Source organism: Phyllostomus discolor, chromosome 5 (assembly GCF_004126475.2).
Source record: "Phyllostomus discolor isolate MPI-MPIP mPhyDis1 chromosome 5, mPhyDis1.pri.v3, whole genome shotgun sequence".
In the NCBI taxonomy this organism is placed as follows: Eukaryota; Metazoa; Chordata; class Mammalia; order Chiroptera; family Phyllostomidae; genus Phyllostomus; species Phyllostomus discolor.
In genome coordinates, this window is record NC_040907.2 from 123,821,437 (window position 1) to 123,846,079 (window position 24,643).

At 34.5% G+C, this 24,643-nt stretch overlaps 1 protein-coding gene across 3 annotated transcripts in view; it reads left to right on the plus strand.

The window, feature by feature from the left end:
* The window catches only part of P4HA1 (prolyl 4-hydroxylase subunit alpha 1), an 82,755-nt gene that overhangs the window by 40,225 nt on the left and 17,887 nt on the right, over positions 1–24,643 (plus strand). For 2 of the 3 annotated variants that reach the window (XM_028512131.2, XM_036026807.1), the window contains exons 6-10: positions 4,217–4,456; positions 6,230–6,426; positions 8,676–8,852; positions 11,131–11,201; positions 24,025–24,124. In XM_028512131.2, the coding sequence (XP_028367932.1) occupies positions 4,217–4,456; positions 6,230–6,426; positions 8,676–8,852; positions 11,131–11,201; positions 24,025–24,124 (785 nt within the window). Of the gene's footprint in view, positions 1–4,216; positions 4,457–6,229; positions 6,427–8,675; positions 8,853–11,130; positions 11,202–12,242; positions 12,314–24,024; positions 24,125–24,643 lie in introns of all 3 variants that reach the window. The other variant, XM_028512130.2, reaches the window with a different exon arrangement.

The following is a 24,643-nucleotide window of genomic DNA, read 5'->3' on the forward strand; positions in this document are numbered from 1 at the left end:
GTCCTCTTCTGTTCAAAATTTTTATATTGTTTTGGTTTCTAAGTATCTAATCTATTTGGAAATGTGTTGGCAGTGAAGCGTGATAACACATTGGCCAATATAGAACATGAAACTGTAAGTGGCATAGTGGGCAGTATCCATTTTGGGGTCTGAAATAATACCTTTTCATTAGATTGCCATGAGAATCAAATGGGCTAAAAGCTTGTGAAAGCTAAAACAACAAAATGTTGTTATTAATGTTTTTATTAACAAAGAGGCACCCCAAAAAACTTTTAAAAAATGAGATATAATTGATATATAACATTGTATTAGTTTAAAGTGTACAACATAATGACCTGACACATGTATGTATTATGAAATGATGACATATACATCATCACTCATAGTTACATTTTTCATGTGTGATGAGAACTTTTAAGATCTACTCTCTTAGCAACTTTCAAATATACAGTACAGTATACTGTTATCAATTATAGACACCATGCTGTACGTTACATCCCTAGAACTTATTTATTTTTTAATTATTTTATTTTAAATTTTTATCGTATTTTTCCATTATCATTTATCCCCCTTACACCCTCTTCCATTTCCACCCAACTCCCTGCCCCCACCCCCCCAGTAATCACATTGTTGTCCATGTCCATGAGTTCTCTTTTTTGCTCCAGGACTTATTTATTTAATAGGTGAAAGATACATCTTTTACCTTCTGACCACCTTCACTCATTTCTCTCATATTATTTGCAAAACTTTTTATTTTCTTTCAAGTTTCAGACTAGAATAATAAGATCCACTGATGTCTTGCTTTCGTTTCTGTTCCTTTCTTCTTCCTGTATGTAACTACTATTTTATTAGTTTGTCTATTTCCATTTCTTTTAGAAAATATAAGCAAATATATATTCCTATTTCATGTCAACATAAACACAGAAGGTAGCATCGTATAAATAATTTTTGTACTTTGGTGTTTTGATTTATTGGCATGCCCTATATCATCTCAGTATATAGGAATTCTCCTCATTTCCTTTTATAGCTGCATGTTACACTGTTTCATGGAAGTACCATAGATTATTTAACTAGGCCCCTATTGATGCACATCTGGTTCGTTTGCAGTCTTCCACATTTCAAAAAATAATGCTGCCAGTAACCTTGTGCATGTGCTGTTTTGCATTTTTGCTAAGTGATCTTTGGGATATTCTTCCTATTAGTGATGCCACTGAATCAAAGAGTGAATATGTAAATAATTTTGCTAATATTGTCCCAGTTTCTATTCATAGTAGTTGCATCATTTTGTATTTTCACTAGCAATCTATAAGAGTCCCTGTTTCCCCACAGCATCATCAAAAATGTTGTCAAACTTTGGGATTTTTGCCAACCTGATAGTTCACTTTTCTTTAATTTAGAGTGACTCATATGTGTACCAGTTTCTTTGTTTATCCTTCTTTCTTGTGTCTTAGACTTTTCTTTTAGAATTATTTTCCTCCTGCTTAAAAAAACACATACTTTAGAAGCCATCACATGCACTCTGTTTGGCTTGGGATTCATTGTGCTTCCTGAATCTGAAGTTCCATGTGTTTTAATTCTGGAAAATTGTCCACCCTTATTTCTTTAAATAGTGCCTCTCCCATGTTCTCTCTATTGTATTCTTCTGGAACTCCAAGAAGACATAATTAGACCTTATTTTTTCTTCCTTGCTTTTAATAGCCCTTTGTACAGTATTTATCTCTCCTCCTTGCTGCAGCTTGGGTCATTAATCCTGTGGTAATTGATTCAGCTCTCTCTTCTAGGTTTATTATTCTCTTTTTATATTATATCTATCTTGCTGTTTAACCTGACCAATAAGTTCTGATTTCATTGATTGTATTTATCATTTTTAGAAGTTCTGTTTTTCCTGTTTTGTTTTTTTTGAGTATCTTACATGTTCTTATTTTCTGTTTTTTCCCCTTTCCTTAAACATTTTATTCATAGTTATTTTGTATTCTTAATCTGATAATACCAATGTCTGAAGATCTTGGGGGATGTCTGATATTATTTGTGAATAGTTTCTGCTTATTGTGTTCATGGTGAGCTTTTATATCATATGCTTTGTAATTTTGGAGTGTGTGTACTTGTTTAGATTGTGTGTGGGAATATTGCAAAACCTGAGATGATTTTTTTTGTATAGTAGACAGTAAGGATCATTGTTCTTTAAAATATGAATATTTAGTTAGATTTCATAAAAATTAAAACATCTGTGCTTCAAAGTACACCATCAAGAAAGTGAAAAGACACTGGAATAAAACATCTAGGGTAGTTAAAAAGAAAGTGAAAAGACAACCCACAAAGTAGGTAAAAATATTTGAAAATCATATGTCTGATAAGGAACTTGTATGTAGCATATGTAAAGAATTCTAATAATCAGTGATACAAATCAACCAAATTTTTAAATAGACAAAGGCTTTACATAGATATTTTTTTAAATGATATACAGATGGACAATAAGCATGTGAAAAGATGCTCAGTATCATCATTAGGAAAGCACAAATCAAAACCACAATGAAATACCACTTCATACTTCCCAGAATGTCTGTAATTAAAAAGATGGACAATAACAAGTTATGGAGAAATCGAAGCCCTCACATAGCTGCTGTTGGGATTGTAAAATGGGCTGTAGCCACTTTGGAAAAGTGTTTGGCAGTTCCTGAAAATGTTAAACAGAATTACCATCTGACTAACAATTCTACTGCTACATATTTACTCAAGAGTAATGAAAACATGTGTCTGCACAAAAGCTTGTATACCAATCTTTATAGTACCATTACTCATAAAGGCCAAAAAGTGGAAACAACTCAGTGTCCCTACTGATAAACAGAGTGTAATCTGTCCATACAGTGGACTATTATTTGGCAATAAAAAGTATGCAGAAACCTTGGAAAGTATGGATGAGCCTTGAAAACATGCTAAGTGAAAAGGGCAGTCACAAAAACCATATGTTACATGATATCACCTATATGAAATAACTAGAATAGGCAAATCTGTAGATACACAAAATAGATTCGTGGTTGTCTAGGCCTGGGATAGGCAGGGGGAGAAAATAGGTAGTGTCTGCTAATGGTTACAGGGTTTCTCCTTTGGGTGATGAAAATGTTGTAAAATTAGACTGGTAATGGTCACACAATTCTGTGAATATACCAAAAGCTGTTGTATTTTTAAATGGGTGAACTTTATGGTGTGTGAATTACATATCATTAAGGCTGTTGGGAAGGGAAAGAAAAGGAGGAGCAGGGGAGGGGCCAGTTGACAGGTTTGCTTCTCTTTTGTCCATTCACCTCTTACCCAGATTATTGGTTAGGAGAAAGATAAATGTATCCGATAAGGTGATTCTTGATGTGTTAGAAAAATCGCATGCTTCAGCTTTATTGATGTTTCATTTTGGTTATCAAACCAAAATGACTGATAATTGACTTGTTTTTTACTTTCTTAATTGATGTTCAAATACAGTTGTCTTCATTTTCCCACCACTATTTCCCCTGCTCTACCCACACCCACCTCCCACCCTCAATCCTACCCCCCCTTGGCTATGTCCATTGGTCCCTCATACATGTTCATTTATGTCCCTTTCCCTTTTTTCCCATGTTATTTCCCTCTCCCCTCCCCTCTGGTTACTATCAGTTTGTTGTCGATTTCAAGTCTTTGGCTATATTTTGCTTGCCAGTTTGTTTTGTTAATTAGGTTCCACTTATAGGTGAGTCCTAAGGAAGTAAGCCAGGCAGTGAAAGATAATTGACATCTTGATAGCTAGGTCCCATGTGCCCTGTTGCTGTGTGATTCTTGCCATGTTTTATTATCTTATAAAATTTCTATGTATAGATTTAACATATTCCTTCCTGCTTTTCCTACCTCCAAGTATTGTTGTGAAGTTCAAATGAAATCTGTATAGTCCCAAATCAGCAATTTTCAACCGATGTGTTACAAGAATTTTTAAATCATGCAGTACCTGACTGTTTAGTCAGGGGCACTGACCTCTTTTCCCTTAGATACACAACAGTAGCCATCCAATGTGAATGAATCAAAATTATACCTACTTTCTGTCAGATTGGCAAAAAATATGTTTTTTGGTATGCTGGAGAGTTTTAGTAATTGGTTTATGTGTGCCATGAGCTTACAAAGGTCAAAAATTGCTGTCCTGAATAAATGCAGAGTAGTATTAAGAATCCTAAAGTCCTGTGTTTTCTTTCCACAGGAGTAAAGCACAAATCTTTTCTAACTGTGGAGGACTGTTTCGAGTTGGGTAAAGTGGCCTACACAGAAGCAGATTATTACCACACAGAACTGTGGATGGAACAAGCACTAAAGCAGTTGGAGGAAGGCGAGGTCTCTTCTGTTGATAAAGTCTCTGTTCTAGATTATTTGAGCTACGCGGTGTACCAGCAGGGAGACCTCGATAAGGCACTTTCGCTCACAAAGAAGCTTCTTGAACTAGGTATGTTAACTTGGCCTAATACAAGGGTATATGTAATATAGATATATTTGAATATATATCTCATCATATAGTTTTGGTACCTTTTATTTGTTAGAATTCAAGTGCCTCATTTATCAAACATATCCTCTTCCTGATTATCCTCTAAATAAATGGCAACTGCTTTTTCTCACCTAATGGTACTGTGGCAGCGACTGTGTTTCATTTCTCTGTTGTGTGCTCTTCAGGAATATCAAAATTGAACCTTAGCTAGCTAACTCAGTCGAAAATGTTTATTTACCATGTTGCTATGTTAAATGTTTTTTGTCATGTTTCCTTTAAAGGATGTTTTTGTTAATTGCGTTTCATACTCAAAAAGAGTGATTTGAAATAAATACATTGAAAATATATTTGTCATATTCAAATATTAGAAAAATGTGATGTCTTAAGAGGTCTTTAACACTAGTATTTTATTAAATAGAGATGTAGCATTTTTCTAAGTATCATTCAGGGTCCATGTGCATCAGAATTACTTGGATACTTACTAGAAATGAAAATTCCTTGGTTTCCACCCAGGCCTACTAAATCGGAATCTCTGGAGGTGGAGTTGTATGCTAATTAATTCAGGTGGCCTTTGGTATGTAATGAAGCCTTAAAACTTAAAAAATTAATTATTTTATGAATAAATAAATATGTGTATGTCGGGAGAGTGAAACAGCTCAAAAAGATGGGTCACCTGAAAGTGAACTTTTGATAATTAGGTGATTTATTAGTTGAATGAACAAATTGAGTTATTAATTCAAGTATTCTTTTTTTAGTATTTTTCAGTGATTTTTTTCCTCTAGACCTAAATGACTTTACTTATGGCACGAAAGTTTTAAAAATAGAAAAAGATAGAAAAGAGTCATCCATTGTTCAATCACCCAAAGATACCTATAAGTTTTTTGCTTCCTTGTTGTGTATACCCCCTTCACACACACACTTTTCCCTTTCTTTTACAAAATTAGGCTCATATTGTATATCACAACATACATTGTGAGCAGTTTCTCAGAGACAAGAAATATTTTACAAATAAGGCTAGATTTCCTAAACACTTCAACTAATGTCACAAGTGAAGTTTCTATATACTGTTCTGCCTTTTTTCTTTGTGTGTTTATGTGTGTGTTTTCTTCTGAATGGGTGGAGTAAGTTCTCTTTTCCCTTACTAAAAGATAGCTAAAAATTATGACTAGCAATTCAGAGACAATTAGTGGATTCTGGCTTATTTGAAAATTATATCTTGAGTTTTTCTAGTCTGTCTCATTTAGAATTTTGGGGCTAAAATCCACTCAGCCCTCAGAAGTAGGCTGTGTTCTGCATTTATAACTTATCTGTGGTAAAGGTTGCTTTTGAACTTACACAGTGTCTTTCCCATGTTAATTACATTTCAGTGTCAGAAAAATCTTTTCCATTGCTTAAAATAAGAATGAGAAATATTTTAAAATTTTACTTGACATCAAATTGATCATACATAGTTCCTTTGGCTAATTAGTAAGTTCTCAAAGTAGAAGCAGTAATTGCTACTTTGAAGTAAATGACTGGTTCTGTCTCCAGGATCCTTTTTATATGGGGTGACTGTATGTCCTGCTTTACTTGGGGCAGTACTGGTTTACACCTGTTGTTTTAGCATAATAATTTTTACTAATGCCTCTTCCTGGTTTGGAAGGTAAATTGTTTGGTTCTCTGTTTATATTATTGTATTCTGATATTTGAACAACTGTAAGCTTACTCATGGACATGCTCTTTCTCTTCTACTAGATCCTGAACATCAGAGAGCTAATGGTAACTTGAAATATTTTGAGTATATAATGGCTAAAGAAAAAGATGTCAATAAGTCTGCTTCAGATGACCAATCTGATCAGAAAACCACACTGAAGAAAAAAGGGGCTGCTGTGGATTACCTGCCAGAGAGACAGAAGTACGAAATGCTGTGCCGTGGGGAGGGTATCAAAATGGTAAAGTGGAAAAGCCAATTGTGTGTGAATGTGTGCATGTGTGTGTACATAGTTCTAGAGAGGATTGAGTATTTTTATATTTGCCTATATGATCAAAATCAGAATTACTGCATAAAGTTTTATAGTGTGCCACATCACCTTTTTTGTGTCACACTTAATATGCTCCAACTGTTAGTAAAATAGTTTTAAAATAACGCTTGTGAATCATACACCATTACATGTATTCTTGGTAATATTACACTTTTCATAGTTTAAAAGGCGAAGGATCAGATAATTTAAAGGAAGTGATAAATTTTTTTCTTATATCTTAATACAAAAGAGATCTTAGCTGTCTTAAGTAGAAACAGTACACCATTCTAATCCATCCTATGAAGCAATGAATTCATCTATACAATAATCTCTTCTGGTTTTGTTGCTAGTCAGCCTTGACAGGATTGCTTAGTAAGATGTTTGTCTAGTGCAGAAATATTAAAAATGCAGAAAGACTTTCAAGAGACTTGCAAGACTTTCAAAAGACTTTCAAGAGACTTAAAGATTAAAGACATTTATTCTTTAAAATACTAAAATGTGTCTATAAATATCCCTTTGTTTAATTGTGTATCTATATTTATGTATTTATAACTTTGAGTACCAGTGCTTTAGAATGGTAGTAGATAATAGGCCAAAAACAAAAGCATTCAAATCTGGAAAACAGGCATAGGTTTTTGTGTAGCCTCAGTACTTTTCAGAGCCTTTTTATGGTAATGTGTATTATGGATAGAGAGTATTCATTGCTTCTCAATGTTAACGGATAATGGAACTCTCTTTTGAGGAATATCACGTGGTACTAGTGTTCACTTGAATGTGGGCATACAAAGAAGGAAGTGAAATAGTGGATTTTTAAAGTAAGTATTTTTAAGTGTAAACATTGAAATAGTGTGTAACTTTTTCTCTACAACTAACGAACTTCAAGCTGGACTTAACATTTTGGTGTTGATAACTTTTGATACTTGATGACTTGCTGTTGACAGCATAACTTCTGACAGAAGACAAGTAGCTCCTGTCTATGTTGACAGCTTTGAGTGTTTGAAGTTCATGGAGTCCTGAAAGAACATGCCTACTTTTGCTTTGGGAGCTAATGAGTAAAGACAAGGACGGTAACACTTTGTTAGACTCATGAAACAGTATTTAAAGCTTCACATCTGAATATTTTAGTACCTTTTGAGGATAAGGACTGTTAAAAAATAACCACAAAACCATTATCACACCTAAAAAAATTCATACTGGCTTCATAATATCATCAAATATCTAATGAAGTGATCAAATTTCTAATAGTGAACACATTTTTTATAACTCTTAGAGAGCAAAATAGAACTCTAAGTGTACAACATGACTGCTGATTTGCCAGTTTGTGGATGTGACACAAGACGTCAACTCTGCCCAAAATCAAAGCATCGTTTTTCTCAGAATAAATTCATCTCATCATTATACGAAAGATTTATTTGGTAAAAAGCTTCGGATTTTACTCTAGGTAAATAAAGTACATGAGAATAAACATGAATCATCATTTGTTTTAGTATGTTAACAAATAATTAAAACAAAAACTGATATTATTTCTACTTCATATGACATACTTGTTTAATCAAGAGAAAATCAACCATTCAATAACTTACGTAGTTAGTATAATACATAGGTGGTTAAAATAAATACTTGCTTTCTGGACCACTCTATTTTAAATACTCAGTAAATAAAAGCACCTGGTTCCTTTAATAAGTTATTTTCTATCGTTCAGAGATACGCATTTTCATCTTTGCTTTAATTTATTATTATTATTTTTTTTTGCCACAAACATCTAACTGGGAGTTATTTAGAAAAACCTGGTTAGGTTTTATTTTACTTTTTAGAAACTTTCTCTTTCTGGGTGTTTCCCAGTTACTCTGTGATGTTTGGAGCAATGCTGATCATTCATTTAATATTTCCATGAACATTTCTTTCGTGTTTATAACACCTGAACTTTTATTTTGATGAGAGCAGGGTTAAAAAAGAAATCCTCTTTTTTTTCTTACTTAAGGCCTGCCATCTCTCTCCCTGAAACTAATCATTGATAAAATTCTTTAAATCCTGTAGGTCCTGTTCGATGCAAAATATTTGCAGAAGAACTGTTTCTTTTGTGTCTTCCTCCACAGATAACTCTCTGGATACACAAGCATGATTAGGCATTAAAAATATTATTACTCTAACATCTTTATCATTTTTAACTTTATGTTTAGACTCCTCGGAGACAGAAAAAGCTCTTTTGCCGCTACCATGATGGAAACCGGAATCCTAAATTCATTCTGGCTCCAGCCAAACAGGAGGATGAGTGGGACAAGCCTCGTATTGTTCGCTTCCATGATATTATTTCTGATGCAGAAATTGAAATTGTCAAAGATCTAGCAAAACCAAGGGTAAATAACTTTCTTTTTCTCTTCTTAATTTACTATACCTGTGTATCAGTTTTTCCTTTGCAAGATTACACATGATCATTGACGTGGCAGTAACCCCACAGATAGAGATATCGTTGCCACAACATAATGGAGCTGTTAACTAAACTGTATTTATACCAGTTGTTCCTCAGTTTGTTATCAACGCAAATAACATATCTTGCAAAACAGGATTTTTAAATTAAATTTATTGGGGTGACATTTGTTAATAACATTATACATGAAAATAGGTTGAAGCTTTTAATCATGAAAATTATGGATAGATTTTTATTTCACATTTAACAAATTTGTTTCAGCATTTTTCTGAGAAAGTTTTTTATGTGTTTCAGAGTCCTTTAGTTTCAGAGACTAATCAAAAATCAACTTTTTCATTCTTCTGTATTTTTGTCTGAAAGAATACTTGAAGTATTTTTATTCCCTTTTACGCATATTATAACTAGAAAGTAATTTGGCACAAGCATCCTGCTAATTTTAAGTAATAACATCATAGTTTTCTGACTTCAACCCATAGATTATTTATTTTAATAACAAGAACAATTTGGCCCTGGCCAGTGTGGCTCAGTTGGCTGGAGGTCCCATAAACCAGAAGGTCATGAGTTCGATTCCCAGTCAGGCCACATACCTAGGTTACTGGTTCATTCCCTGGTCAGGACATGTATGAGAGGCACCCAATCAATGTTTCTCTCTCATGTTGATGTTTCTCTCCCCATCTCTCATCTCCTTTTCCCTCTCTCTAAAATCAGTAACCGTGTCCTTGGGTGACAATAAAAATAAAAAGAATGAAACACAATTGAACATAAATGCCATCTTATAAACTTAGTGTTTAGTGTAGAAATTCTCTTTTTTGACAATGTGAGAAAGACTACCCTTTATGCTCTTAATAACCATTAAACCATAATGGTTTAATAACCATTAACTTGTTATTAAAACATATTTAGTCTTCCTGACAGAAAAATACAAACTGTCATCACCTTCATAAAGAGATTATTAAGTAAAATGCTAGGCATTCTTTTGCTCTTTTATACCACAGGAGTTGGCAAATATCTTCTTTATAGGTCCAGAGAGGAAATATCTTTTAGGCTTTGCAGCCACACAGTCTGTCAAAAACTATTCAACTCTACTGTTGTGGTGCAGAAGCAGCCATAGAAAATATATGAGTGTGGCTATATTCCAATAAAACTTTTATTTCCAAAAGCAGGTGGCAGGCTGAATTTGGCCCATGGGCTGTCATTTGCTGATCCTCGTTATATCATAAAGGTTGCATTATCTGGATATCTGTACTGCAGAATGACCTTAAAGTCAGAATTTTGTTGTTAAGTTTTACTACTTTTCCAAATTGCTACTTTTTGTTCTTTATCAACGATTACATTTTAAAAAATGGAAAAGGTGGTCTAGTAAATATGGATTCTTTACAAGTGAATTCTTGTAAATTTTTACTTATAATTACATCATATTCTGTCATTCTCTTTTGGATTTCTATTTTGATCCATTAGATGTGTTCAGTAACCCCAGTAAACCAAAGTGTCTTGGTAGACTGTTTATTAAGAGTTAAGGTTTGGAGGCCAAAGTCTTCAAAAGGGATGCTATTATTTTGATCAAGAGATTCAGTAGCAGTAAGAATTTCATACTCTTTTTGTTAACCACAGAATCATCCTCCATTTAAAAAAAGTTTAAAATATTATCTCTGCTGTCATCTTTTTTTTAATGTTTTTGACATTTTTGAGTTTTATTTACATTGTGCTTGGTCCAAGATTATTTTACTGTATATGTAAAATATATATGAGCACATATCTTGAAGTAAGACAAGATTAACCTTGAAACAAATTTTGAACATTAACCTTTGCAAAACAGTATCATCATAAAAAATTAAAATCAGAAGTTTGGAATGAATCTTTAATTGCAAATAGCCATTCTTATAACTAAATTAGACTTCACATTTTAGAAATTTTTCTTCATTGTCACATCCTCTAACCATTGAAAGAAATTTAATTTTTAATCTTTTTTGTGTACTCTTTATTCATGCAAAACAAAAACATTTTTAAACTTTTTTAAAAATACAAAAACCTAAAGAAACCACTGGCTTTCAAAGCTTAACACAAGGTGACTGGAACCAGTCTGTGGAGTTATTTTCTCTTTTCAGCTTCCATTGTAAAAATCCCAGAATTCTGACTGGTTGGGTAAATGTGATTCATTTTTTTTTTTTTGTTTTGTAATGCAAGTATTTTGATGGTTGGCTTCACAGCTGAGGCGAGCCACCATTTCAAATCCAATAACAGGAGACTTGGAGACGGTACATTACAGAATTAGCAAAAGGTAAGAGATATGTATGCTGCATATTTTGATCTCTAATGAGCGTTTTGTACATCCTACAGGAATTATTCATTTGAAGGAAGTAGGTCATTTTCAGGCTCCAGCTCAAGTCACCACCTGTTTATATACGCATGGATAAACGGCTTTGTGTTTCACAGGTCTTTCCCTTAAACTAGAAGTTGTGTTTTTAATCTTCAATTGGTCTGTTACTTTTAGGGAGTTAACAACAGGCTTTGCATCTCTCTTCAAGTCAGGAATTAAATATCCAGAAAATGGCTTGTTAGGTTTTTCTTCTTTTTCCCTTCTCACCAAAGGAGGGAAAAAGAAAAAAGAAGCAGCCTGGGTCAGTCTGGGAGTAGTCTTTGTTTTTGCAGCTCTCTCACATTCATAAATGCTGCAGTGAATTCATCATCCTTCATGGTGATTTTGTTGGCATTTGTTCAAAGGTCTTGTAAAATACCATTGTCATTTTGGAGTAATCTGTATTCCTCCTGTTGGAGTTTTTATATTAAAAAAAAACTTGTTGACTTAAAAGTTGGCGATGGAAAGTACAGAGTTATTTTTCTGATCTCTCTTCCAACTGCTATTACTTATAAATTTAGTTGCCTTATACTTTGCCAGAGAGACTTAACAACAGTCTTGTCTTGGTGAGAGTTTTCAAAAATGAATTTAAAAAGACAACTAATTTTTCTTTTGTCATAATACTTAAAGAACATTAAACTTCTAGCTCTGAGAAAGTTCCTGTGAAACCAGTGCTATAAATCATTTACATACAGCTTCAAATGATTATTTTTTTTTAAAAAAAAGTGAAAGGACAATAAATCTACAACAAAAATTTGTCAACTTGTTTTCTCTTGATTTGGAAGTGGCTTTTCTAATTGCCACCTTTCTAAATGTTTTTGCTGATTTGAAACCATTACCTACCATCCAGACCAATCCAAACCCTTCCAATCACCTGTGGCTTGGCAAAATAAAACAAAACAAACAAAAGTCCAAAATTGCCTGCTACGTGAGTAAGTCCTTGTCCTTTCTCTTTTTTTGTAGCTGAGCCGAGCTACTGTACATGACCCTGAGACTGGAAAATTGACCACAGCACAGTACAGAGTATCTAAGAGGTAAGGGAGTAATACAGAGCATTTTAGTCATATTTGGGTCATTTTCTTTATTGAGAATCTAATTTCCATAAAATCCATAATATGGTTTCAGAGACCTAGGCTTAGGCTTAGGTATTTGGTTACAGCCATGCCTGAATTTTCACGATGGACTAATAAACAGACATGGTTATGGGGCAGTTAACAGATTTTCCAGGGTAACTTACTAATTTTCAAAATCCCTCCTGTGACTCCCCAAACTGTACTGGCTAAGTGAAGTTGTATTCTCATATTGAAGAGGAGTTCCCAAAGACTCTTCGTAGAACAAGGCTAAAGCAGGGGTTTAAAAAATCTCTGGGTCACCCAGCAGCTGTAGATATTAAGAAGGTAAACGTCTTCAAAGATTATATAACAAATCTTTTGCAAGTCAGTTGGCTTTAAATTATTTGACTTTCACAATGTTTAAAGAGAATCTACTCAAGTCTGGACCACTGAAATAATTTTTAATAAGAGATAACTGTAATTTATATATATAAGGTGGAAGGAGCTCACAGAATAAGTGACATTGTTCCAACAGAACTCCTTTTCTACTTACTTATTTACATGTAGAAGGTTTCTTAGCTACCATAGAAGTGAAAATAGGATGATCTTTGAGCTGAATTCAGTCTCATTCTAGCAACAAGTGATATTTATTCACAAATATAATATCTAATTGACAGCAACAAAAATAAGCCCCATTCATCTCAATAGGAACATTTTAATATATTTTCACTTTTTATATTTGATAATGATTGTTTAATCATGTTATTTAGATTAACTGTATTACTGATTATTGTAATAAGTCATTCCAAAGACATTTTTAATACTTATGCGTTAATATTACAGGAAATTTACATTTTATAAATTTCTGTAGTTATTTTTGTTGTAGAGAAATATAATATGATTTTTAAAAAAGACTAGGCATAGAAATACATCACTCTAGGACAGGGCTTCTCAACCTAAGCACCATTGACAATTTGGATCAGATAATTCTTTGCTGTCAGGGGCTGTCCTAAGCTTTGTAGGATGTTTAGCAGTATCTCTCACACTCATTGGATGCCACTAGCACCCTTTGCCCTGGTTGTGACAATCAAAAATATTTCCAGACATTTCCAAATGTCCCCTTGTAGGCAAAATCTTCACCACCATTCCCTAGGACTCTGTGTCTCCAACCCCATGGAGAACCATTGTTCTAGGGTAAGAATAGAATGAAAATGAAAGTCTAAGGGGAAAAAAAGAATGGTGTAAAATTGTTAAGTGTTAAAAGCACTTTATTCATGCATTTTTTTAAGTAGATGATAATGGGCATCAAATCATTATGGTATTTAGAGTCCAGTGGATACATTAAAAAGTAATTTTTCAGAAATTACCACTATTTTCAGTATGACAGAAATAAATCTGTTGAAACTATTACATTAAAAAAATTTTAGTTGTCAACTAGAGAATTGTGCAAAGGAGTACATAGATTTTAAAAACTGTTTTAGGAGATACTCCAATAAAAAAAAAATGGGATATTACTGTGGTACGTCATAGCAAAGGTGCTGTGGAGGCTGGACAGATTGTGCTGGTGTGTTTACTTATTCTTTTTGGACAAAGCTGTTTGTTCTTCATGTGTTAACCTTCATCATCTCCCAAAACACATCTTGGATTTTTAACTGTCTGCCCTATACCACTAGCTTCCTTCTTGCTTCAGTTAGAAGACATAGTTAGAAGTTTCTGTAGTATGATTTTGATTCAGGAACACTAACAGATGGTAAGGATTTGCAGAAACTAATTTGTATTGTGCATTGTAATTAGCTAATTTTAAGTTAAGCTTAAGCTCATTTTCCATTTTATTACAGGACCTCTTTTATGTCTAAAAAACTAACCTATTATTTGTTACTGGGAAAAAACTTCAGCCATTATATATTTTATCAGAGATCATCGCATGATTTTTAGGCATTTTTGCTATCATGAGGCTTATAAGCATCCAAATTACCCAGATTTGGATACTTTTAAGAAATGTGTAAAACAAAATTTCATGAGCCTAGTGTTTGGAAAGTCATTTTTGGAAATTTTTTATATGTACAATAGGCCTGTTGAAGAAATATCCAGCCCACAGAGTCACTGGATTCTTACCAACAATTAAAAATAATTTTTTTTCTTAATTTTATTTTAATTGTTGTTCAAGCACAATTTTCTATCTTTTACTCCTATCCCAGCCCACCCACCCAGCCCTTCCCACCTCCCTCCCATAATTAAAAATAAATTATTTGGGGGAAGGTGACCTACAAATATTTTTCTTTAAGAACTAAATATTTCTAAACATTTTGAACTTACTTTTTAAATATTCTAATTGTATAGTTTGAGGAGCAATTTTATTAGGTTTTTGAGAAAGGTACAGCTATACTTTATATTACATATGGCAACAGAAAACATGTAATAGGTTAGCATGAGAAGTATTAGAAGACGGAGTAACACCAGAATAAATTCACCCAGTCTTGGCAAAGTATACAAAATGTGTGTGAGTGTCCAGAATGACCTAGTAAAAAAAGGAGTTGCATAGCAAGTGATTTTCATCTTTACTCTTTGGAAAATTGTTCAGCAGCCCTTTTAAAAATAAAATGTATGTTGAAAGAGAGGGTTTTAATTGTTAAAGAGGAATTTACTCCATAAAATGTCCAATACATTTAACATTGTAACAAAGAAAAAGTTTTTACTATCTTCAGGATTTATAGTTATGTTGGGATATTTTCTACCCATCACTGTAAATATGAATTTTGAAGATTCCTACAAGTGAAATAAATGAGTATTTTATGTTTTCTTCATATATTATATCTCTGAAATAGGCATCTCAAATGCAGAATAGAAGAAAGAATTTATGTGTATTTTTTAAAGATTTTATTTATTTATTTTTAGACAGAAAGAAAGAGAGGGAGAGCACATCACTGTGTGGTTGCATCTCACATCCCCCATACTGGGGACCTGGCCCACAGCCTAGGCATGTGCCCTGATTGGGAATTGAACTGGCGACCCTTTGGTTTGCAGGCCGGTGCTCAATCTACCACACTGCACCAGCCAGGGCAGAATTTATGTGTATTGAATTAATTAATGTAACTCTTTTGCTCTGGAAACATCTATATTTGAAAGGGTCAGAAGGGAATTTCAAATATCTGTATTTTGAGAAATTTCTAAGTAATTACATCATTTTCTGGGGAAGGAAAAATATGTTTTAGTGTTCTAGCAAATAGAATCTTCTTTGGGCAAAAGTATGTGTGGAAATCCATTACTGTTTAAAAAACAAAAAGTTTTTATTTACTTTATTGCCTGTGAACTTTTGGCAAGTCATCTCAGTCTTTGCCAAGATTAAAAAAGCCCTAAAAATTTACTAGAGCTAGTTAATGGAGGCGCTAGTAATTCTGGCTAAATCAGAGGAATGGAATTTTAGTTTTGAAAGGTAAGCATTCAGTTATGTGCACCAGATACCATATATTGAAAGAATAGCCCTGGCTGGTGTGGCTCAGTGGATTGAGCACTGGCCTTGGAACTGAAAGGTTGAGGTTGGATTCCCAATTGGGGCACATCCCTGGGTTGCTGGCCAGGTCTCCAGTTGGGGGGCGTGTGAGAGGCAACTGGTCGATGTTTTTCTTACACATCACAATGTTTCTCTCTTTCTCTATCCCTTCCTTTCCCTCTCTCTAAAAGTAAATCAGTAAAATCTTAAAAAAAAAACAAACGCAAACCACTAAGTACTAGAACAACCCTGATTTCTGATTGTTTAATTTAATGCAGGAAAAAGAATTCCAGATCCTGAAAAAATAGTTAACATATATCACAATATCATTGTGTCCACTGAGTTTTTAGCAAGGTTGTAACAGTGTAAATTCAGAGCTAATTTTTTTAGACTATCTGATAAGTCTTCAGTAATGTTGAAGACAGATTAGCAGTAATGGTTTAAAGGTGGAACCCAGATGAATAAAGTGTTTTAAATGAATGGAGTTTATTAGCTAAGATTATTATATTTTGAAGGGGTTTTCGCATGAAAGTCAAATGAAGTAACTTCCCATGTATCGGTAGAATTAATTTTCTTTTCTGGTGACTATAACAGAACCACAATTAAGATAATAGTGTTTTTAACCTGCAGTTATTAATTACTTTAACTGCTAAACTTCAAACCTTCCATTGAGATCATTTATAATATAATAAGTGCCAATTAAATCTTTTTTAAAAATTTAAACAGTTGAAATATTTTTGCCTCGATGATTGGCAAAGATGAAAAAAATTGATACTGGCAAGTATTTTATGAAATGGGCACTCTCATAAACAGTTTGTGGGAGTATAAATCTGTAGGTTTTATTGGAGGTCAGCATTTATTAAAATGTGAAAGTCATCAAGCAGTTCCACACCTAATAATTATCCTACAGAGATATTCCCACAAGAGTACAAAGATGCACAGAAATTTTTGTTACAGTATTGTTTGTAATAGAGAAAAAGAAATAACCTCATTTAACCAGTGCTTTATTGATAGACCTTCATGGGCATTTTGGAATTAAATGCATTTTTATTTTAAAAAGAAAAACAGTAGTTTAAAAAACAATGAGGACTGAGAATGTAATGTGGTACAGATGCTGTGGAAAATAGTCTGGCAGTTCCTCAAAAAGTTAAACACAGGATTATCATATATATGATCCCGAAATTCCACTTCTAAAGGGTCTATACCCAAAAGAATGGAAAGTTGGGACTCAGATACTTGTACACCCATGTTCACAGCAGCATTACTCACAACAGCCAAAAGGTGGAAGCAACTCAAGTGTCCTCTGCTGGATGAATGGATAAACAAGATGTCATATATACCTGCAGCGGAATACTGTTTAGCCTTAAAAAGGAATGAAATTCTGATATTATGTTACAACATGGGTGGACCTTGAGGGCATTGTGTCTAGCTGGAAACAGTGGGGATGGTTGCACAATTTGTGATTGTACTTAATGCCACTGAATTGTACACTTAGAAAATGGTTAGAATAGTAGATACCGTCCTCTGTATTTTACCATATTTTTAAAAGATGGTTAAGATGGTTAATTACATGTTACATGCTTTTTCACCATGATAATTGTTTTAAATGAGGCAGTGCTATACGTATTGACCTGAGAAGATGTCAGAACTATTTTCAGGGGGGAAGGTGCATGTGTATATTGTGGGGGGAGATTGGAAGGTGCATGGATTCCTGTTTTTTCGTTTGTTCTTTAATTCTCTCTCTGTTTGTTTATACGGAGGGAAAATGTTGAGATACTATATAACTTTTTGTTAATAGTGTTTACCTGTAAGGAGTGGGAGTAGGAAAGGGACTTCATATATTTTTGTATTGTTTGAAAGTTTTGTATTTCTTTTTTTATTGTTGTTTAGTTACAGTTGTCCTGCCTTTTCCCCCATTGCTGTCCCCTACCCTGTTCCCCCCACTCCCACAGTCAATCATCCCCCTCATTGTCCAGGCTATTTCTTTTTAAACAGTTTTATTGAGATACACATATGCCATCCAGTTTATTCATTTAAAGTGTACCATTCACTGGCTTTAGATATATTCAGAGAATTGTGCATCCATCGGTACAATCAATTTTTAACCCAAAGGACATTTTCATTATCCCGAAGAGAAATTCTGCACTTTTTTGCTGTAATCACCCAATCCTCAGTCTTCTCCCACTCAGCCCTAGGCAACCACTAATATCCTTTCTGTCTTTATGGATTCATCTCTTCTGGATGTTTCCTAGAAATGGAATCATATAATAAATGGTCTTTTGTATCTGGGTTCTTTCACTTAACATAGTGTTTTCAAGGTTCATTCATGTTGAAGTATCAGTAGTTCATTCTTCTTCATGGCTGAACAAATATTCCATTGTATGGATATACCACATTTTATCTATCTTATTCATCTATTGATAGACTGGATTATTTCTACTTTTTGGCTATTACAAGTAATGCTGCTCTGAACATTAATGTATAGGTTTTTGTTGGAACATAAGTTTAAATTTCTCCTTTGTGTATACCTAGGAGTGAAATTGCTAGGTCATGTAGTAACTTTGTGTTTAAACATTTGAGAAACTGCCAAACATTTCCAAAGTAGCAGCACCATATTATATTTCCACTAGTAATGTCATGGTGTGGGAGGGTCCAGTCTCTGTATGTCCTCACTACTTGTGATTGCATCTGCTTGATTACAGCTGTCCTAGTGGGTATGACACTGTATCTCACTGTGGTCTTGGTTTGCATTTGCTGGGTGGCTAATGATATTGTGCATCTATTTTATGTGCTTAGTGGGATTTGCATATTTTCTTTGGACAACTGTGTATTCAGATCCCTTAACTATTTTTAAATGATCTTTTATTGAATTGCAGTAGTTCTTTATATAGTTTAGATTTGCAGACATTTTCTTCCATTCTGTGAGTTGTCTTTTCACTTACTGGATGGTACCCTTTGAAGCGCAAGTTTGTTTTTTTATTATGATGTCCAGGTTATTATTATTGCTTGTACTTTTGATATTACTGCTAAACCACGGTTTAAGATCACAAAGATATACCCCTGTGTTGTTTCTAAGAGTTCTATAATTTTAGCTCTTATATTTAGGTCTTTAATCCCTTTTTAGTTATTTTTTTATATGGTGAGAGTTACAGGTTCAACTTCTTTCTTTTGAATGTGCTAATCCAGTGTCCCAGGACCATTTGTTGAATATAACAAGCATTTCATACATTTGCAATTTTAAAAGTATAACATGAAAGACTGAAATGGTCATTGCTAAGTGGTAAAGGGAAGGTGTTTTCCTTGGTAGCAGGGGACTTCAGGCTGAAGAGTAAGCAATTATAGTCAAGGAAAAGGTTAACTATAATAAGGGAAGCAATAACTGCTGAAATGAGGCCTATGGAATTAGAAAGTGTGGATTCAAAAGCATAGATAGAAGATCCAACCTCCGTGAGACTGAAGAACAATGCTTTTACCAAAGTGCAAGAGAAAAGATAAGAATAGCTGCTTAAATACTGGTGGTAGCAGGGAAGGAGGTTGAATATACCAGAAGTAGAAGGCAGGTTCTCTTAAGGTGTTAGGTTCCAGTATGAAGTAGGGAAAGTTGTCTTGTCAAGATGTATTTAATGTGAAACTTTATTAGAACACTTGCCAGTTATCTATAAAAATCATGTCAGTAGTTAGTTGCTTATAAAGTTCAAAAAACGATCAAATTATTGACAGGCAGAAAAAAATATGTACATTGTCCTACTGTGTTAGTTCAACATACTACATTAGTTCTGTATACTTCCTTACTACCTGAGAAACTCAGTCAGATTTTGGGAGAAATAAATTTTTAGTGTATTTATCAGCTATGTCCTTTGTAACAGTAAAATTCTTGGATCCTTCCTATTTCTGCTACACTGAGGAATTCTACTCAGCCAGTTCCTATAAATTTGCAAGAGACCACCAGACAAATAATTATGGTAGAGTAAATCTTAGATTAGTTCTAAGATGCATTCATTCAGCAAATATTCATTGAGCATCTCCTATGTGTGTGTGCCAGGCACTGTAATAGGTTCTGCAGATATAGTGATGAGCAAAACCAGGCAGAATTTATATGTATTTGGAACTAGTAGTTAAATGAAGACATCTTACCTTAATGAAATAACAAATTAATGTGTAATTACTGTGGTACATGTTTAAAGGGAAGGATGATATAGAACTATAAAAACATCAGGGGCAGCTGCCTGTTCTATTTTCAGGTGCATGAAGGTAGCCTCTTCCTGAAGTGCTTCAGACTGCAGGCAGTTGCCAGCTCTGAGATTCATGGGGGGCTGTTAGAAGCTCAGGATTGTTCTAGGGGTACAGTGGCCACCATTCTCTATCCTCCCAATCACTAGGGTGATTCCCATAGTAGCATCTAGCAGGAGCCTACCAAAGTCACTATGATTCTGTTAGGTATCAAAGGCATGAAGAACATTTTATTTTATTCCATTGAAGAAAATGTTAGGTGTATATGCAGGCAAAGACACTTAAAGAAGCAGAGTGCCAACAAGACCTCAGTCTTTTGAGGAAATAGGCTGAAGAAGATTCCCACTGGAATGGGATATTCTGAACCCTGTAGCATCTGGGAATGGGGTGGATGACATGTGCTGGCAGGTGTTTCTAGACTGAAGGACCATGGTACTAAAACAATAGCAGGGCTACACAGGGAGGGCAGCATTCTCTGAAGATGTAGTCTCAGTAGTTAGGAAATGCAGGGAGGTTGGAATGAAGGTTTGGATTCTTCAGCTTTGTTGATACTTACTTGGATACCAAGATTGGGCACAAAGTAGAGGGAGAGACAGTTACTGAAAGATTCAAATAGCATTGGGTGCTAAAGTCATCATCTGTTTCTGATACACATTGCTCTAAGAGACTAGTGCTACTGAGTGGACATGGTATAGGTGGTAACATGTGGCAATGTGGGATTAACAGATGATAAAAAGACTGTAGCCTCATTGATTCCTTCAACAAATATTTAACCTTCTCAACCTAGAAAAGGATTTCTGAGGAACATAAATTGTTTCTTGTCATTGGCTCTGTAGTCTAGTTTTTTCGTGGTAAAAGTAACTTACTTTAATAATATGTATACACATATATTTGTGCTCAAATTACCTCTTATAAGTATATGAGTGAAGAAAAACTCAGTTCAATGAAATGAAACTTAACATCTAGAATATGTAAAAATTGTTTGAAATCACTAACCCTTATTAAGGGTATAGTAGTCAATAGAAGAAATTGTGAAATACAAATCAAATGTGTAATGTTATCAATTATGTACCAAAATGGAAAGCTAGTTTTGAGAAGTGATTTAGAAGCCTTGCTATTTCAAAAGCTGAAAGTATTACAAAGGTATATTCCTAATCATAATTAATTGCCATTGTTTAATTATGAGGGGAAATTTAGAAGATTATAACAGCTGCATTTTACAACATTTCCCTACATATATACAAAAGACAAAGATTTGCTTGTGCTCCAAAAGAGGGCAAAATTAGAAAAGTCACTGTCTTGAACTCAATTGAGTATCTGTTACTTAAGAAGGAACTTGGTAATCATTGTGGCACAGTGAACAATTGTCTTACCAATGAGAAAGGTGCATTCGTATAACAGCTAAAAACCAGATGAGGTTTTTAATGTTTCATAAGATAATCTTAATCCTGGCAGTTATTATTATTTTAGTTGCCTTTCTGACTACTTCTCAGCACAGTTTGAGAAAATGTTCCTGAAATCAGTTCATGAAAAAGAATCCTAATATATTTTCTTCTGAAGTGGATGTGAGAAATGTAAATTTTACAGCAGTATTATTTGTCCTGGTTTAACTTTTAATAACATGTCATGTCATTTTCATGTTATAATTAGTGAAAAAAACAAAAAACTTCCTCCTCCTTCCTCTACCCCCACCATCCCCCTGCACCCCCCCCCCCCCCAAAAAAAAAGCTCTTACCTAGTCTGGCATGAGGAAGAGCCAGGGAAGAAGAGATGACCGAAGTGATGATCCAAAGGCTTCACTTTGAAAAAGAGGAACATTCTGGGCCAAGAGAAGAGCATGTGTACTAGCCTTAGGGCTCTAGGAAAAGTCCTTGAAGTGTTGCTGGGGCACCGGGAGAGAGGCAGAGGGTAGTGGCAGAGGCTATAAGGGAGCCCAGGACGGAGCAGCCAAACAGACTGAAGGGATATCTGGGGAATGAATGAGTGAGGAGGAGAGTTTTAGGATCGATGAACATTGGGATATGTTACTGAAAGAGCACATACAATGAGAATTAGAAAATCTTGTAAGATTTAGTAGCACAGTAGGGTAATGGGTGATATTAACAAAGTTTTGATGGAATACATTGAGAAATGAGCCTGTGGAAAAGTTGACTTGAAGAGGGAGGAGAAAGGTTGGTAGTTGGAGGGAGATGGAGAGTTGAGAAAACTTTTAAATTTGTATTTATTTAATGGGACAGACTTAAGCTCAGTTTAAGGCTATGGGAGGAATTATTGAGAACCGAAGTTGATTATATAGTAGAAGTGCTAGTCAGTGATTTATGGTTCCTAAAATGGCAGGAGATAATAGAAACTAAGGCAGGGGGTTAGCCTTAGATAATGGAGAGAAATCCCTGGGAACTGGAATGAAGGCACTAGAATGAATGAAAAGGAACAGATAGATGTAAATGTAGGTAGATTATATGGTTTTCATTTTCTGTGTGAGATAAGAAGTATGTTACCTACTGAATGAAGGGAGAGACTGAGGTGGGGTGGAGTTCAGGGTATAGGAGGGAGTAGGAGGAAGGGCCCATTTGAGGTTGGTGTACATTTATTTCTAGTGGAGCATGTCCCCTCTGTTTCACGACTTTCTTCAATAGGGTTTTGTGACTTGGGTTTTAAGTTTAGAGGGAAAAAATCCATTCAGGGTTGTATTTCTACCAGATAGTAGGATTGAAGCTCTCAGCAGGAATGTTGCTAAAATTGTGGGTCATGGAATCAAATCTTGATGAAAGGAGAGGTGAAGAAAGAACAAGACTAATAGACTGGGAAAGGGTACATGTAAAGGAGATACTTGAATTTGGGGAGTATCTTTATTTTATTGAGCTATGGTTTCCATACCATAAAATTTACCCTTTTAAAGTGTTCAATTCAATGGTTTTTAGTCTTTTTTATTGTGCAGCCCTTATCTAATTCCAGAACATTGTCATAACCCCCCAAAAGAAATCCTGTACCCATTAGGAGTCCCCCCAATCCGTCTTCCCCTGGCAACCACTAATCTACTTTACGTAGCTATCAATTTGTCTACTTTGGACAGTTCACGTAAATGGAATCATAATGTGTTGCCTTTTGTATCTGGCTTATCCTACTTAACATGATGCTTTCCAGGTTCTTCCATGTTAGCAGCATCAGTACTTTATTCCCTTTCAAGGCATAATAATCCAGAGCCTGGTTATACCGTATTTTATGTATCTATTCATCAGTTGGTGGACATTTGGGTTATTTTCACTTTTCGGCCATTAATAATGCTGCTGTGAACATTTGTGTACAAGTTTTTATAATCTTTCTTGGGTCTGTCCCAAGGAGTGCATTTGCTGAGTCCGGTGGTACCTCAGTGTTGAGCAGCTTGAGTTGTCCAGCTGTTCAGAGTGGATGCACCATATTGCCGTTCTGCCAGCAGCTATGAGGGTCCAGTGTCTTCACTTCCTTGCTGACCGTTGTCATTGTCCATCTTTTTCTCTACACCCATCTTACTGGGTGCATTTGGGTACTCACAAAAATTATTTATGCAAGTAATACAAGAGTATTTTTTTCTTATGTTAGTATTATTATAAATCAGGCCCAAAACCTTATGACCCACCCCAGTCAGTTCCTCTACCTAACCTAGAAAGAACAATTATGTCAAGTTTGGTATGGATTTTTCCAGAATTAAAAAAATCTCACTGTAGATAGCCCTATATATAGCCTTCTTACATTAACCCAACTATTTTCATAGAAACTACAATAAAAGAGGTCATTTTTTCCTTTCTAACTCCTAACTGTAAAATATAACATCTTTTTGAAATTTCAACATTCATTAGTAAAAATCATATTAGACAAGCAAATCAACTAAATGCCTAAAGGCTTATTGTCCCATGTGTAATAGCTTTTTAAATGACAGCTGTTGTGTTCATGTATTGAAACATCAGTAAAACTAATATTTTCTTCTTGTTCTTAGTGCCTGGCTCTCTGGTTATGAAAACCCTGTGGTGTCTCGAATTAATATGAGAATACAAGACCTGACAGGATTGGATGTTTCCACAGCAGAGGAATTACAGGTGGGTAATTATATTATCCTTGAGTTATATACTATCACATTACCCTTAAGTTATCTTTACACTTATTGAAAAAAATGCCTCAGATGAGATTTCCTGACACTACACAGGCAGCACTCAGTTGGCATGACAGGCTGGGACTGTAGGAGTGAATAGTTAAGCGGAACCCAGCAAATCAGTGAGAACATTAATAATCAGTGAGAACATTATAATTGTTCTGTGTTAAAATTTTTCAAAACATTAAAAACTCTTACTGTCAGTGAGTATAAATTTATAGGGAAGTGAAATAATGTGACACTAATATTTATTAAGTACACTATAATATTTTCTTTTTTTCCACTCCTAGGGCTGTTAGGTGGTAACCAAGGCAGTTCTTTAAAAAAAATATGTGTATATATGTATTTAATCTTTTCTATTGAGATACAATTCATATACCATAAAATTTACCCTGGTTGGGTGGTTACCCAACTGTATTCCCATAGTTGTGTAACCACCAATACCATCTAATTCCAGAACATTTTC